Source organism: Nyctereutes procyonoides, unplaced genomic scaffold (assembly GCF_905146905.1).
Source record: "Nyctereutes procyonoides isolate TBG_1078 unplaced genomic scaffold, NYPRO_anot_genome, whole genome shotgun sequence".
NCBI lineage: Eukaryota > Metazoa > Chordata > Mammalia > Carnivora > Canidae > Nyctereutes > Nyctereutes procyonoides.
The window spans coordinates 37,442,974-37,461,032 of NW_026575139.1; the positions used below are offsets into that span (position 1 = coordinate 37,442,974).

Below are 18,059 nucleotides of genomic sequence, written 5' to 3' on the forward strand. Positions count from 1 at the left end.
TTCAGAATCACGTGTATTTTATATAGAAAATGATGATGTTGGTGAATTGGTTTTTGATATCTTGAAGAGACCATACAGTTAAAGAAAGGTCTAATAAATAAAACATAAATGGCTAATAATTTGATTTCAGATGATTACAACTTTCAAAGCTACTTCTGAATTCCTTTGAATATTTTTTTTCTTTTTTAAAGTTTTTATTTATTTATTCATGCTAGCCACACAGAGAGAGACAGAGACACAGGCAGAGGGGGAAGCAGGCTCCCTGTATGGAGAGCCCAATGTGGGACTCGATCCTGGGACTCCAGGATCACACCCTGAGCTGAAGGCAGACATACGCAACCACTGAGCACCCAGGTGTCCCTCTGGATATTTCTACATTCAAGTTACTGCATTTCACGTTTTGGCTATAAAATCATTCATTTTATCGTAATTGTAAGGAAAAATCCTCACCAAAACAAAAATTTAAGATAGAAAAAATGCACAAATTTGGTTTTTTTTTTTTAAGACTTTATTTATTCATGAGAGATACAGAAAAAGAGAGGCAGAGACACAGGCAGAGGGAGAAGGAGGCTCCATGCAGGGAGCCCGACTTCTGGACTCAGTCCCGGGACTCCAGGATCACGCCCTGGGCTGAAGGTGGCGCTAAACCACTGAGCCACCCAGGCTGCCCACAAATTTGGTTTTGAGAAGTGTCTTTTCAGTAGTTTGCAAAACATTTCTTTTTCTTTTTCTTTTTTTTAAAGAAGGAGGGAAAGGAGGGGCAGAGGGAGAGAGAAAATCTTTAGCAGGCTCCATGCCCAGCACAGAGCTTGACGCTGGGCTGGACCTCACAACCCTGAGATCATGACCTGAGCTGCAATCAAGATTTGGATGCTTAACCAACTGAGCCACCCAAATGCCCAGATTAAAAAACATTTTTATTCATCAATAAAATAAAAATAGTAATAAAGAATATTATAATTCATATTTTTAAAAGATAAAAACTTCTGGAAATAAAATATTACTAAAAAATAACCGTGTGCTTCTTGACTTAGTTCTTAAAGGCGACTGTGAACTAAAATTCCAATTTTTAAAAAAGATTTTATTTATTTATTTGAGAGAGACAGAGAGAGAGAGAGAGAGAGAGAGAGCACGAGCAGGGGGAGGGGCAGACGGAGAGGGAGAAGCAGACTCCTCCCACCGCAGTGGGGAGCCTAACTTGGGGCTCACTCCCAGGACCCTGAGGACCTGAGCTGAAGACAGATCCTTAACTGACTGAGCCACCCAGGTGCCCCCTAAAATTGCAATTTATACAGTTTTTCTTTAAAACTATTTCAAAACAAAACAAAACAAAACAAGAAACTATTTCAATAGGGGCACCTGGCTGGCTTAGTTGGTAGAGTGAGACTCTTGATCTTGGGGTTGTAAGTTTGAGCCCCAGGTTGGGTGTACTTAAAAAAATAATAAAAATCTTAAAAAGTAGCATTCAATAGTGAAGGCAAGCACAGAGAGATGAATAAGAAAGCAAGTAAGCACTTGGAAGTCGTCCAGAAGCTCTAAGTATTATAACAGAGGAATCTAACAAATCAGCCAGTTTCTACCTCATAAAAATAATTGATTTGATCTGATTCATTGAATAGCCAACAGAACTTGGCCATAAGTGCTTGCTTCTACTCTTATAGAACTATAAATATTTTACTTCTTTTTATGTAACATTTAATTGAAACTAAAAGCCTATAGCATAACTAACAATAAGATCTAATGTTCTAAAACAAACACTTCTCATAATATATGAAAGATACGAATAAATAATGAAATGGCATGTTACTTAAATATAAGGATTATTTTAAAACTGGCCATTGGGATCCCTGGGTGGCGCAGCGGTTTAGCACCTGCCTTTGGCCCAGGGCGCGATCCTGGAGACCCGGGATCGAATCTCACGTCGGGCTCCCGGTGCATGGAGCCTGCTTTTCCCTCTGCCTGTGTCTCTGCCTCTCTCTCTCTCTCTCTCTCTGTGTGACTATCATAAATAAATAAAAAATTTAAAAAAATAAAACTGGCCATGAATGCCTACAAACATACATATGCAGTGCACATTAAATATTCTAAGCAAAACTATGTTCACAACCATAGTTAATTTTGTGTCAATAATCAGAGAAGTCTAGAACTATAAAAATAGAAGTAAATAATAAATTTCTTATTGAATAATTATAGTCAATCTTCATATATAGAAATTGAAAGATCACTTTGATATTGTCTATATTCAGTTCAGCATTGTAGGCTCCTCATTTATAAAGTGCCCTAATTTTTAGCTTTCCACATTGTTTGTGGAATTGTTTTTAATTTAAAACAAGTCATGTATTCATGCATATGGCTACATACAAAATAAATCTATCAGGACATTTGCTGGGAGCAAAGGACTAATTTTACTGTAGAAATTATGCATTTTCCCTAAGCTAAATACACTGGAAGATAATGATAGTTTACAGTTTTTAATATATTAGGGCTCTATGACAGCTGGTTACATAGCACATGAATAATAATTAAATGTTGATTCACTCATAGTAATTGAAAAAGTAATGAATTGGGAGTTGAAAAAAAATCTAGGATTTGATATGATATCTACTCTTTTCCTTATGCCCATTTCTTTATCTATAAATGGAGAAAATACATTTCATATCTACTCCATAGAGTGGGTTATTAGGATAACCATGTAAAATATGGGCTAGTGGTTTGTAAATTTAAAGTACTACTTGCCTGTTTTATCGTAATCAGTTGTGAAGTATGTTACAAAAAATTTGTAACTATAACTTAAATTCCTCAGTGTGTGTATTATTTACTTAAATAATTCAGGGCAGATCTAAAGTCACTCTTATAAAAACATCCCTCGTGTTCAATTACATCTTTTTGTTTTGTCAAACAGGAAAGGGATGAAGTTTTAGCTATTGTTTTATGAACTGCACATAACCAATGGCTTAACCCATCTAAGCAATCCCAGGGGAGCATGTTGTCTATCATGTCAGTGTCATCTGCTCTCATGGCAGAAAAGATTCAGAACTGTGCAACTTATGCTAGTAATCATCTCCCTCATTGCTTTATATGAAATTATTTAGCATGTATTCATATTAAAATGTTCTAAAGGTTGGATTCATGTCTGTTTTCTGTATAGTACCTAGCAATGCCTAAGTACATGTTCACATTATTTTTCGTGTTACTATCAAATTATGTATTATTACTGGGGTCCCTGGGTGGCTCACTTGGTTAAGCATCTGACTCTTGATTTTGGCTCAGGTCATGATCTCAGAGTTGTGAGATTGAGCCCTGCATGGGCTCTGTGCTGAGCATGGAGCCTACTTAAGATTCTCTCTCTTCCCCTCTTCCCTTCTCTCTCTCTAAAAACAATTTTAAAAATTTAAACAATTTAAAACAATTAAAAAATATGTATTACAAATTAATTTACTTTCAAGAAGAAATTCAGATATAATTAAAAATTTACAATAAAATGGTAAGATATATCTAAATTTAATGATGTATAGTACATAAAAATCAAATGATAGATCTCAAATATATTACAAATGCATAGAAAAAATGGCTACAAGAAAGTGTGCTAAATGTTAAAGGAATGCTGAATAATGAGGTATGTTTTTCCTGCTTCATACTTTTCTAATTCTTGAAAATTCCTTTTCTCTAAGTGAAAGACAGTTACATTTACTTTTCCCACTCAGTTTATTATTTAAAGATAATTGTCATTACAAAAGCAACATATATTCAGTATTTCATTTATACAAAATCATAAAAGAAAAAAGCCGATGATACCAAGTTAGTAACAGAGAACAGACCATCATTGGAGCACTGCAAGGAAAGCAGTTGTCAAAACTAAAGAGCAATAAAGACATCTTCTGGACATCTTAAGAACTGCATAGTTGTTTTTTAAACAAAGGATCTTATTTCCACCTAAGAGCAATAGTTGTTTAAAAACCACCCATTAAGAAGTATCAAATCAATCTATTAAGTTTGAAATTTTAAATGTTACATGATTATTTCATAAACATACAGCATTTAAAGACGAAAAGATACAAATTATCGCGTATGCATTGGAATTAGTTTCCAAAATATCTTTCAGCCTATTTCCAGGTAGATATAAAATACACACATTTTAGTAAAAATTTATTTTCATGTAAGGGACATCTAAAATAGTAGGAAAACTACATGCAGTGTTGAACCAATACCTGGAAAATTTTAGTAGAATAATTCATGAATCATACAGGCCATTTATATAAAAATATGATTGGCAAGTTAGTCATTAATTTAAAGAACTATATTTAATAAAACAATGTAATTCAAAACCATATTTGATTGATTTGTGATCTGTCTGAGTACTATGCAGCGTAACGTTTTAGAAAAATTATTTCCAGTGAAATACAATTGTTAAGGGTCTTGAATTTAAATGTGTCCACTCAGTTTGTCCTTTTTAGCCTAAAACTGCTTGTAAAATTATATTACTATGGGTACAATTAACAAATCCTTTATTTGAAATAGTACTTTTTTATTCTTAGAGCATGAATACATGGTTGCACCAACTCTTAGCCACCTTTAGAAAGTACTACTGATGCCCATAATTTGCATCTCTAAACAAATCCGAGGGAAGATACGGTTTAAGGTATTTTTTCCCAATTATAGTCCTAAAATACTAATTTGTAGCTCAGTGAACAAAGTTCAACTTGCTTTAGTAATAGTTGTGTTTGGTAAGAAATGTATGCTTTAGTTTTAGGTAACTCCAACTAAATAATTATTCAACAAATAAAATATACTTATTTACTAGAATTGCCTTTTTTAGTATCTTAATATGACAGGCTACAATAAGATTTTGTAACTAAATGCTTCCAATACTAGGACTAAATATTTGATTCTCTGTTTTATGACTTATTTTCTTAGTGGATCAGCTAATTTAAGGTAATTCTGCAGTAAAAAATTTTATATGTGTTCAATTTCAAAAAGACAGTACAACAGAGAAAGTGATCCTATTCTCGGACATCTAAAAATCAGGTTATCCTAAGGAGTCAGCAGAATGTGACCAGACTAGCAGGGAAGTCAGTAGAGCGAGAGCCAGGCCTACCCTAGATCTGCTGCTGAGTTGGTCACTGATATATGACTGGAGCTTGGCTATCAAGAAGCTGGATGACAGGAAATAACTGGAAATCTAGGTGGACAGGTGTTGAGCAACAGAGTGGATTCCTGATGAGAAGTTGCAGGTTCTCAGGCACTGAGCTGGCTACTAGGGCTAGCCTCTCCCAGAGGAGAGGCTTGAAGAATTTAAAAAATTCTTGGGCTTTGTGATTTCAGAATTGAATTTTTCTCTTGTTGAAAATACAAGTGAACTGCTTTGCATATTTGAGAAGTGATTTGGGAGAGAATGCAATTACAAGTGTTTATTTCAGTGTTCATATAAGTATTAGATGAGCACTATTCTACTTCTACAGCCATTACTAAGCCTCTTAGAATTATGATCTAAATACACAGGACTTTGGGAAAGTTGGGTGAATGTGGGAGAAGAAGCCTTATGCTGACAGTTTTTCCCAGCTCTCAGTAAGCAAATAATAGTAAAACACAATATTTCCTATTTTTATACATGACTAGCAGATTTGGGGAGTGTTTTTTTTTAATGATGAGAAATGATATTAAAACACAGAATAATTTTACCTTCCCTCATCCGGGTTGCTCTGGTACATCTGTGTAGTTGGAGATGGCATACTCTGATGTGATAAAAGAGGTGGAGAGAGATTTATCCCTCTGAGTTGCCGAAAAGCTATTTCTGCATGGATGCTCCGAGGATTATTTGTCAGAATGCCTGCATTCTTGTTTTTTTTGTCTGAAATTAGGAATTGTGGAACAATGAGAAACACACTAAGTAATAAAATGAATTAAGTAATAAAGCTTTGTTGCCCTTTTGTTGAATGTGTGCTGTACATATTTCGTAACATGTATTAAACATCTTAAATAAAAATATAGAATTGGAATAGATTTCTAGCACTTAATGCTGCTTAAATTTCTCTGAGTTGGTGAATCTATTTGATTGTTTCTAGGTAATTTTTTAAAATATAAATATCTAGAGCTCTGTATCATAATAAATGTACAGATAAAGTGACCATAATTCTATTTTTTTATTATTTATGATAGGCACACAGTGAGAGAGAGAGAGAGAGGCAGAGACACAGGCAGAGGGAGAAGCAGGCTCCATGCACCGGGAGCCCGATGTGGGATTCGATCCCGGGTCTCCAGGATCGTGCCCTGGGCCAAAGGCAGGCGCTAAACCGCTGCGCCACCCAGGGATCCCAGTGACCATAATTCTAAAACAAACAAACAAAACAAACAAACAAAACAAAACTGCAGCAACAGTCTGGAAACAGGAGAGAAATTACAGGACTTTTCAAGAAAAACATAAAAAATAGTCACACTACAAATCCTGAAGACAGAAATCTGAGAAGGATGTTATGGAGATGAATCCAGGGTTGAACTAGTGCCGAAAAAAAAAAAGATATTAATGACATTCCTGAAGATGACGTTGTACTGTTGAGGAAGCTAATAATTTGGCATTATCTCACTTTATTGACAGTTATGTCTACTAGACAAAAGCATAAAAATTCTCACTATGACTAAAATCTTAAGTATTTAGAAGTATGAGATATAAGTTGAACAAAAAATATCTTTTTTTTAAATTTTTTATTTATTTATGATAGTCACACAGGGAGAGAGAGAGAGAGAGAGGCAGAGACATAGGCATAGGCAGAGGGAGAAGCAGGCTCCATGCACTGGGAGCTCGACGTGGGATTCGATCCCGGGTCTCCAGGATCGCGCCCTGGGCCAAAGGCAGGCGCCAAACCGCTGCGCCACCCAGGGATCCCAACAAAAAATAATATCTTAACAAAGTAAATTATTTTGGGTTTCTTTTGACTGAGCTTCCTTTAAAAATAATCACACAGAGCAATCTATTATCCTTAGTAGACTCTTAGACCATTTTATAATTACTGTGATTTTGAATTTTATTCTCTAATAGTGATCCCATGCAAAGTGGGATGTAATAAGGAATGGAAGAGGTGAAGATCTGGAAATACACAAAAGTCTTTATCTACCCTAAACTAAAATGTATATGATAGAAGGAATTATTTCCATGCCCTGTCCTTTTAATGGACTCCCTGCTTTAGAGCTCTTCCTCTTGAAATTCTTCTCTAGTATTAGCTTCATGGTTTACTTGTGGTTTCAAGGATAAAGTCTGATCTCTTTGTGCTCCAAGAATTGTTGTCACAGATAGTTTTAAACCTTTGACTTTCTACTTTTAGAGGGACACACAGATGAATTGGTTTTAGCAGTCATGTGCTATGAAATACATAAAATGAAACAAAAGCTTTGAAAATAATTAATTCAAGAAATAATTGTGCAAGTATCACAAAGTTCACATTATGAGCAAATGTTTAGGTACAACATATTAGTAGTTGAGCAAAACCTCAAAATACTATAGTCTCTGAAGTCAGAATGACTACATGAAACTTGAACAAATGTGCAATTTTAGGAAATGTAAATTTAAAAATGCAGTTTTAAGAAATAATGGAAGTCAAAGTGAGATTTTTGTTTCAAATGCAGTGTTTTGTTCATTTGCTTTTACATTCACTAAGAAACTCTGTGAAAATACCTTCAACTTCAGGAGTTAAAGTGAAGTCAGATCCCAAGTAATGGCTAAATCCCCCAGGCATTATTACATTCGTAATCTTTATGGGAGGAGCTTTCACTTGGCCAAATGATCCACCATCCATTGGAGAGCTGGTAACAGGAATAAACTACATAATAAAAGAAAAAGAGTTAAGAACAGCTCACCTTCCAAAATTCAGATCAATAGATTCAGTCCTTATCACAAGCCCTTTTTGATAATCAACTTAAAATTCTTTAGTTCAGGAGTTATATGACTAAACTGAGTTGGTTTGAGGCAGAACCTGTGAGAGACTGTTGAACCTTTAACCTCCTTCAGAACCTTACTTCTGGCTTTTCAGATGGCGTCATCCTCATCACGTATGATGGCGCTTCCCCCTTTCCAAAGGGTCTTAACAAGGTAAGTGCAGAAATGAGAATTAAGTTTTCCTCCTTTGTTTCTTTTTTACTGAGCGGGAGTTTTCAGTTGGTAAGAGTTGTATCTTCTACATCTTCATTTTCCTCATCAGGTGCCTTGCAGTTAGTTAATTAGTTTTTCAAAAACAAACAAGTAAATAAATTGGGGACTAAGGAAAGCATCTTATAACAATCACTTCTAATGAACGTGCTCTCTAAATGGTGTTTACATTTTAAGTTAATTGAGGATTAGGAGGCTTTTAAAAGAATTTCAGGAATCAGCAAACAGAAGAGGGAAGTATTTTAGGCTGGAGACTCTTGGTTTCTCTAGAATTTTATGCTTGCTCTGTCTTAAGACTGACCTTGTTTCTATTTTTAAAAATATGAATTCTTAATATATGATTCAACTTATTTAGACATACAGGCTTTTGTCATTTGTGTAAAATGACTGATTGCCCTGTTTCAATAGTCGTTACCAAGAAGGTAGCTTTATAATGAGCACTAAAGTATCAGGCTTTTTACTAAAGCTAGTCATCCCAAATTCCCTAACTAATTCTTTTGTAGGAGTTCCCATCACTAATTTAGAATGCTGTCCAATTTTCTTCTGAAGCCAAAAGCACTAGAATCTTCTAGTTTAAAGGTCAACTTTAGAGTTCATGGATTCCCTCTTTACTTGCTGTTAAAAAAGGAGGAGCAGTAACTGAAAGAAAAATAAATTAGACTGAACTGACAAATTCTGTTTTTGTGTCTCCTTAGTAGCTCAGTTTTGTTCTAGCCATGAAAATAAACATTATTATTGAAATTTTAAAAAGATTTTATTTATTCATGAGTGACACAGAGAGAGAAGCAGAGACATAGGCAGAGGGAGAAGCAGGCTCCCTGCAGGAAGCCTGATGCGGGACTGGGCCCCAGGACCCTGGAATCACCACCTGAGCCAAAGGCAGATGCACAACCACTAAGCCACCCAGATGTCCCTGTTATTATTGAATCTTAAAATAGATTTCTCTAAAATAAAGACTTGAAATATTCCCTTTATTTTATTAACCTGTATAGATGAATCATAAAAAAATAATGATTTTTAATAAAATGTTCACATATAGAGTAAGTGGAAAAATCATTAAGTTCTTATTATAGATGGCACTGACTCAAATGGCAAGATTATGTGTCTAGATCCACTCAAGACATATTATCGTATCATAGTATGGTAATGGGAAAAATCTGACTTTACTATGTGAAAAATGGAAAAGAATAGCCGAGAAGCAAATCCTTTAGTGAAATACTCATCAATTAAAATTTGAGTTTATGGACTTTTTCTGCTATATGAAACTAATCAAAAAATACATATGAAAATTGGGATCTTTAAAGCTAAGTGATTTCTTTATATGTAATTTAGCGAATTTATACATAATTTTTCAAATTTAGTCAACATTACCTTAAAATAGAATTTATAAATTTCAATGTGATAGTTTTTATAGGTCTCTCACTGGAGCCCTTACAAATATGGTATGGGAGGCCGAATAATGCCCCCTCAAAAGATGTCCACATCCGACTCTCCAAAACCTGTGAATACATTACCTTCCATGGCAAAAAGGGACTTTGCAAGCATAATTACATTGAGTTTAGAGATGGGGAGATTATCTTGGATTATCTAGGTGGTGCCAGTACAGTCACAAGAGTCCCTATAAGAGAGATGGATCAGGAGGATCAGAGACAGAGAAGATGTGATAATGGAATCAGAAGTTGAAATGATGCTATTGCTGGAAGAGGGCCATCAGCCAACGAATGCAGGTTGCTTCTAGAAATTTGATAAGGCAAAGAACAAATTCTCTCCTTGAGCTCCAGAAGGAATGCAGAACTAACTGCCAATGTTTAGCCCTGTAAGACTAGTTTTGGTTTTCTGACCTCCAGAATTGTCAGATAGTAAATTTGTGTTGTTTCAAGCCACTTAATTTGAGGCAATTTGTTGAAGCAGCAATAGCAGGCTAAAGTTTCCTTTAGTTTTCCACTTCTGGAAGTAAGAAGTGACTTGCTCCTGGAATACAGAATAGAGAAAAGGAAAGGAGGCTTAAATCACTGACCTAATTTTTTTTTTCTCTCTTTTGAAAGACTGGGGCCTGCGACAGTAATTTCAGTAGATCACATTAGATGGTGCTCTTTCTTAGTTATAGCATAGAAATAAGCAGCTAAGATTTTTTTCACAAAGCATAGTTTTCAGAACAATTTTTGTAGATATTGCCTACAGAGGAACCAATTTCCTTTGCCTAATCCAGATAATCTTTATTAACATTGTACAACTTTAAGTCTTGCAGGCCTCTGTGGCTACTTTGACCTATAATAGAAACTCCTTGGTTAACCAAAAAAAGTTAAGGTTAATGAAAATATTCAGGGAATAGTAAGGAATTATGTGTATAATTCATGTCTATTTTTAAAATTTAAAACATAAATGCACATGCACTCATCAATCTTGTGATGAAGGGCTAAGGCCTCTTCTGTAAGTAAGAGTCCCTCGATTGGTATTTTATCTAATTGTTCGTAGACAAATCCATCCTTAAAGTTTTGCCTACAATTTCCAGTTTGGGTTTCTTGAAAGTACCAAGAATTTAAAGACATGTGGAGAAAATTTGAACACAAAAGCTGTCAAAATTTTAAAAATAATTTTTCCACATACTGTGCCTGAATTTTTATAATTTTTTCCCATATTTTACAAATTTTTTTCCCCAACTTAATCTGACATTATTTGTGCATGTATGTTTGAGATTGATCTTTACCCAGATTTTTCAAAGTATCTCATTTTGGTTTTCATAGAAACATAGAAATAATAATTTTAAATTTGCATTTGTAGCATTTCTGTTTATTTAAGATAAAAGAACTGACATGTAAGTTTTTGAAAAAACATAGCCAACTCTTGATAAATGTGTGAATCTATTGCTGAAGGCAGAAGTGGACTGGAGAGGAGCCTCTAGTATCAAACTTCCAGTATGCTCTGAGAATCAATTTGGTTTGCAGAAGGGATGGAGAGTATTGGGGAATCCACTGACTTAACTAAAAGTATCTACAGTAGTCTTACCTCTTTTCTCTTCAATATGCATTTTAAGAGTAATTTTTGTTCACTGACTAATGTCCTTGCTCTCTGACTTTCACTTACATTAGAGGTTCACTTATCTTCTTACTGCCCCACCCTAGTCTAAATCTTATAATCTCCCTCTTGGATTATTCTAAAAGCCTCTTAACTGGTTTCCCTGCTTCCAGCCTCTTTCTCAAACCTTGCAAAGGCACAGCTCTATTAAGGTTACTTTTTGTTCAGAAACCATAGCTTTTCTCTGTCTAGTCTTGTGAAGGATGGTCATGAAGAATCCTGGTGGTCAAGGACATAATTTCCTAATGATATCCTTTTGTGGCTTCTGTCTCTAATCTCTTTCATGTCATGGTCAGATACCTTTTTTAGCGTTTGTGGGTAAAATGTGCAATTTTTCTGGCCAACAAGAAAAGCAGTTCACATCTCCCTTCTTAGATGAACTACCTAGTCTGGAGAGCTGAGGTCACAACTTCTCTTCCTATCTGCTAAACTCTAAGAGCTTGTTAGTTTCTGTTTATAGAAGTGATATGTTATAGATTCTTACTCTCTAGCATTATCTTGTATATTGAACAAGAGGTACACAGATTTTAAATAATTTTCTTTATGCCAAATTACATTATGGAAAAAGGAGCTTCCGTGGAAATTTGTGGTTGTGTGGATGTGCTCTATTCACCAGGTCAAGGTGCTTTTGACAGTAATCACTAAAATACATATTAAAGAAATCTACAAAAACATCTTAGCCCAGATTTACCCAGTAAATTGATTTTAATTTACTAATAATTACATATTTTAAAAGGAAAAGTATAAATAGAAATATTACCAAAGTTTTCTTTGATTGTAGCTCAGAGAAGTGAAATTCAGCTTTTGCCCTATCCTCTGAATTCACAGGAATTCCATCTAACATCTGTAAGTTAGGCAACCGAAATATGAGCACGTGGCGATGTAATGTTTTCCTGCAAATCTGAATAAAGTTAAAAATAACAATTTATTCCTTTAAAAAACCTTTTATTTCAAAGATTAACCTTTATAGAGAAGGCAATTTAACACAGGTAGTAAAAATGACAGGTAATAGCTAATTTGTTATAGTAGATGATACAAATATGGGCTTCCTTTTTGAAAGTTTTCTCAGTTCCCTATTATACTAAATGAAGATCCAAGCTTTTCTTTATTGTTATTTTTTAAAATTTAAATTCAATTAGCCATCACCAGTTACACCTACCTCCCCTCCAGCGACCCTCGTTCCTTTCCCATAGTTAAGAGTCTCTCATGACTTGTCTCCCTCTCTGATTTCTTCCCATTCCGTTTTCCCTCCCTTCTGCTATGATTCTCTGTGCTGTTTCTTATATTCTTCATATGAATGAAACCATAAGATAATTTTATTATTTTGCTCAGCATAATACCCTCCAGTTCCATCCACATTGATGCAAATGGTAAGATTTCATCCTTTCTGATGGCTGAGTAATATTCCGGTATATATATATATATATATATATATATATATATATATATATATATATATACCACATCTCCTTTATCCATTAATCTGCCAATGGACAAGTCAGCTCTTTCCATATTTTGGCTATTGTGGACATTGCTGTTATAAACATTGGGGTGCAGGTGCTCCTTCAGATCACTACATTTATATCTTTGGGGTAAATACCTAGTAGTGCAATTGCTGCCCTAGTCAATTAACTTCTTGAGGAACGTCCATACTGTTTTCCAAAGTGGCTGCACCACCAGTTTGCATTCCCTCCAACAGTGTAAGAGGGTTCCCTTTTCTCCACATCCTTACCAGCATTTGTTGTTTCCTGACTTGTTAATTTTAGCCGTTCCGACTGGTGTGGGGTGGTATCTCATTGTGGTTTTGATTTGTATTTCCCTGATGCCAAGTGATGTTGAACATTTTCTCATGCATCTGTTGGCCATTTGTATGTCTTCTTTGAAGAAATGTCTGTTCATGTCTTCAATGGATTTTTTGACTGGATTATTTGTTTCTTGGGTGTTGAGTTTGGTAAGTTCTTATAGATCTTGGAAACTAGCCCTTTATCTGATAAAGAGATTTGCAAATATCTTCTCCCATTCCATAGGTTGCCTTATAGTTTTGTTGTATCCTTTGCTGTGCAAAAGTTTTTTTTATCCTGACGAAGTCCCAATAGTTCATTTTTGCTTTTGTTTCTTTTGCCTTTGGAAACGTGTCTAGTAAGAAGTTGCTGTGGTCAAAGTTGAAGAGGCTGCTGCCTATGTTCTCCTCTAGGATTTTGATGGATTCCTGTCTCACATTTCGGTCTTTCATCCATTTTGAGTTTATCTTCACGTGTGGTGTAAGAAAATGGTCCAGTTTCATTCTTCTGCATGTTGCTGTCCAGTTTTTTCAACACCATTTGTTGAAGAGACTATCTTTTTTCCATTGGATATTGTTTCCTGCTTTGTTGAAGATTCATTGACCGTAGAGTTTAGGGTCCATTTCTGGGTTCTCTATTTTGTTCTTTTTTTTTTTTTTATAAATTAATTTTTATTGGTGTTCAATTTACCAACATACAGAATAACACCCAGTGCTCATCCCGTCAAGTGTACCCCTCAGTGCCCGTCACCCATTCACCCCCACCCCCCACCCTCCTCCCCCTCCACCACCCCTAGTTCATTTCCCAGAGTTAGAAGTCTTTATGTTCTGTCTCCCTTTCTGATATTTCTCACACATTTCTTCTCCCTTCCCTTATATTCCCTTTCACTATTATTCATATTCCCCAAATGAATGAGAACATACACTGTTTGTCCTTCTCCGGTTACTGTGGCCAAGTTCAAAAAGGGTGTTGCCTGAGTTCTCCTCTGGGATTTTGATGGAATCTTGTCTCACATTTAGATCTTTCATCTATTTTGAGTTTATCTTTGTGTATGGTGCAAGAGAGTGGTCCAGTTTCATTCTTCTGCATGTGGATGTCCAATTTTCCCAGCACCATTTATTGAAGAGAGTGTCTTCCAGTGGATCGTCTTTCCTCCTTTATCGTATATTAGTTGAGCATAAAGTTCAGGGTCCACTTCTGGGTTCTCTGTTCTGTTCCATTGATCTATATGTCTGTTTTTGTGCCAGTACCACCCTGTCTTGATGAACACAGCTTTGTAGTACAACCTGAAATCTGGCATTGTGATGCCCCCAGATATGGTTTTCTTTTTTTAAAATTCCCCTGGCTGTTTGGGGTCTTTTCTGATTCCACACAAATCTTAAAATAATTTGTTCTAAGTCTCTGAAGAAAGTCCATGGTATTTTGATAGGGATTGCATTATACGTGTAAATTGCCCTGGGTAACATTGACATTTTCACAATATTAATTCTGCCAATCCATGAGCATGGAATATTTTTCCATCTCTTTGTGTCTTCCTCAATTTCTTTCAGAAGTGTTCTGTAGTTTTTAGGGTATATTTTGAGAACCATTTGAATGGTAAATGGTTCTCCAACCTTTTATTTTCAGGTTGTAGGTGTCCTTCTGTCTAAAATGAGTCTCTTGTAGACAGCAAATAGATGGGTCCTGTTTTTTTATCCAGTCTGAAACTCTGCGCCTTTTGATGGGGTCATTAAGCCCATTCACGTTCAGAGTTACTTGAACTTCTTCTTAAAGGGGAGTTTTAAGAGTCCCCCTTAAAATTTCTTGCAGAGCTGGTTTGGAGGTCACATATTCTTTCAGTTCCTGCCTGTCTTGGAAGCTCTTTATCTCTCCTTCCATTTTGAATGAGAGCCTTGCTGGATAAAGTATTCTTGGTTGCATGTTCTTCTCATTTAGGACCCTGAATATATCCTGCCAGCCCTTTCTGGCCTGCCAGGTCTCTGTGGAGAGGTCTGCTGTTACCCTAATATTCCTCCCCATGAAAGTCAGGGACTTCTTGTCTCTTGCTGCTTTAAGGATCTTCTCTTTATCTTTGGAATTTGCAAGCTTCACTATTAGATGTCGAGGTGTTGAACGGTTTTTATTGATTTTAGGGGGGGGATCTCTCTATTTCCTGGATCTGAATGCCTGTTTCCCTTCCCAGATTGGGAAAGTTTTCAGCTAGGATTTGTTCAAATACATATTCTGGCCCTCTGTCCCTTTCGGCGCCCTCGGGAACCCCAATTAAACGTAGGTTTTTCTTCCTTAGACTGTCATTTATTTGCCTTAATCTGTCTTCATGGTTCCTTAATTGATTGTCTCTTTTTTCCTCAGTTTCCCTCTTTGCCATTAACTTGTCTTCTATGTCACTCACTCGTTCTTCCACCTCGTTAACCCTCGTCGTTAGGACTTCTAGTTTGGATTGCATCTCATTCAATTGATTTTTAATTTCTGCCTGATTGGATCTAAATTCTGCAGTCATGAAGTCTCGTGAGTCCTTAATGCTTTTTTCTAGAGCCACCAGTAGCTGTAGAATAGTGCTTCTGGATTGGCTTTCTGACATTGAAGTGTAATCCAGATTTTGTAACTCTGTGGGAGAGAGGACTGTTTCTGATTCTTTCTTTTGAGGTGAGGTTTTCCTTCTAGTCATTTTGCTCAGTGCAGAGTGGCCAAAAACAAGTTGTATTGGAACACGGGGGAGTATCACTGGTCCGTCTAGCTGGTCTTCTGGGGGAGGGGCCTGCTGTGCTGATTCTCAGGTGTTAGCACTTGGGGGAGCTGCTCTGCCCCTGCCTGCTGCAGGGCTCAGCGGGGGTTGTTTACCCCGTGGGGCCCCAGGAGGAACAGCAGCAGTTGCTATGGCAGCTCTGGAAGCCTGGATTCAGCCTCCGCAGGAACTACGGGGCTCTCCGTCCGCAGGGCCTGGAGACTCCCGGGCAGGGCCGCTGACCTGCTCAGCTCGGGGCAGGAGCGTCCTCGCTGTCTCGGGCCCTCCCGGCCTCTGCCTGTCCCGGGGGAGGCCGGATCCTGGGCTGTGTCCCGGCGCCCTGTGCTCCGGGGCCTGCGCTGGTGGATTCGCGCTCCCGCCCCGCAGCTCCCTCCCTGGAGCCGCTCCCGAGCCCCTCCGAGCTGCTCCGGTCGGTCCCTCCGTGCGCGCTGCAGCCCTTAGGGAGCTCGGAGCACTCCCCTGCGCTCGCAGGTGCCTGTTAGTGTCCCCGGGAGCCCGAGGGCATCCCCGCCCTCCTGGGTCCTGCTCCAACTCCCTGCGAGCCCCTTTCCGCCCGCCCGGGAAGGTTGGTGCAGCTCCTGCTCCTCCGGGACGGGGCTCTCCTGTCCTGGGGACACTCGCCCCGGCCTCAGCCCGGCTCCTCGCGGGGCCCCTCCCCCTCGGAGGCCTTTTGTTCCTTTATTTCTTTTTCCCCGTCTTCCTACCTTGATAGAAGCGCGGACTCTTCTCACTGTAGCATTCCAGCTGGTCTCTCTTTAGATCTCAGGCCGAATTCGTAGATTTTCAGGATGATTTGAAGGTTATCTAGGTATTTTGGTGGGGACAGGTGATTTGGGGACCCTGCTCTTCCGCCATCTTGCCCCTCCCCTCTCTATTTTGTTCTTTGATCTATGTGTCTGTTTTTGTTCCAGTCCCATACCATCTTAATGATTACAGTTTTGTAATATAGCTTGAAGTCTGGCATTGTGATGCCACCAGCTTTGGTTTTCTTTTTCAACATTCCTCTAGCTATTCTGGGTCTTCTGGTTCTATACAAATTTTAGGATGATCTGTTCTAGCCTTGTGAAAATGTTGATTTTATTTTGATAGGGATTGTACTGAATGTGTAGATTTCTCTGGGTAGCATAGACATATTAACAATATTTGTTTTTCCAATCCATGAGCATGGAAAGTTTTTCCATTTCTTTTTTTTTTAAGATTTTTATTTTTATTTATTTGAGAGGGAGAGAGAGAGAAGGAATGGGGGTGGAGGGGCATAAGGGGAGGAGGAAACTGACTACCTGTTAAGCAGGGACCCTGATGTGGGGCTTGATCCCAGGACACTGGGATCGTGACCTGAACTGAAAGAAGACACTTAAGTGACGGAGGCACCCAGGTGCTACCATTTTTCCATTTCTTTGTGTCTTCTTCAATTTCTTTCATAAGCGCTCTGTAGTTTTTAAGAGTACAGATACTTTATATCTTTGGTTAGGTTTATTCCTAGGTATCCTATGGTTTTTGGTGCAATTGTAAATGGGATTGACTCCTTTAATTTCTCTTTCTTCTGTCTCATTGTTAGTGTATAGAAATGCAACTGATTTCTGTGCATTGATTTTATATCCTGCCACTGATGAATTCCTGTATGAGTTCTAGCAATTTTGGGGTAGAGTCTTTTGGGTTTTCTGTATAGAGTATCATATCTGCAAAGAGTGAGAGTTTGACTTCTTTGCCAGTTTGAATGCCTTTTATTTCTTTTTGTTGTCTGATTGCTGAGGCTAGGACTTCTAGTATTATGTTGAACAGCAGTGGTGAGAGTGGACATCCTGCCATGTTCCTGATTAATTGTAAAACTGAAAAAGCCATGCTTTTATGCATGGAGGACTGTATCATTTATTGATCCAAAAATTTTGATCAACCTTAGGGGAAAAGCTTCAATTTTTCCCCATTGAGAATGATATTCACTGTGGGATTTTCATATATGGCTTTTATGATATTGAAATATGTTCCCTCCATCCCCACTCTGTGGAGAGTTTTAATCAGAGAAGGATGCTGTATTTTGTCAGGTGCTTTTTCTGCATCAGCTGAAAGGATCATATGGTTCTTTTCCTTTCTTTTATTAATGTGATGTATCATGTTGATTGATTTGCAGATGTTGAACCACCCTTACATCCCAGGAATAAATCCCACTTGGTTGTGGTGAATAAACCTTTTACTGTACTGTTGGATTTTATTGGCTATATCTTGGGGAGAAGTTTGGCATCCATATTAATCCAGGATATTGGCCTATAATTCTCCTTTTTGGTGGGGTCTTTGTTTTTTGGATCAGGGTAATGCTGGCCTT

The 18,059-nt window shown here is 37.4% G+C and overlaps 1 protein-coding gene across 1 annotated transcript in view; it reads right to left on the reverse strand.

Annotated features, from left to right (window-relative positions):
- Nucleotides 1–4,944: 4,944 nt before the first annotated feature.
- The window catches only part of LRRC9 (leucine rich repeat containing 9), a 134,197-nt gene continuing 121,082 nt past the window's right edge, over nucleotides 4,945–18,059 (reverse strand). The window contains exons 30-32 of the mRNA XM_055303561.1: nucleotides 11,973–12,113; nucleotides 7,667–7,811; nucleotides 4,945–5,848 (exon numbers count right to left, since the gene is read on the reverse strand). Coding sequence (XP_055159536.1) covers nucleotides 5,676–5,848; nucleotides 7,667–7,811; nucleotides 11,973–12,113 — 459 coding nt within the window. The 3' untranslated portion in view covers nucleotides 4,945–5,675. The remainder of the gene's footprint in view (nucleotides 5,849–7,666; nucleotides 7,812–11,972; nucleotides 12,114–18,059) is intronic.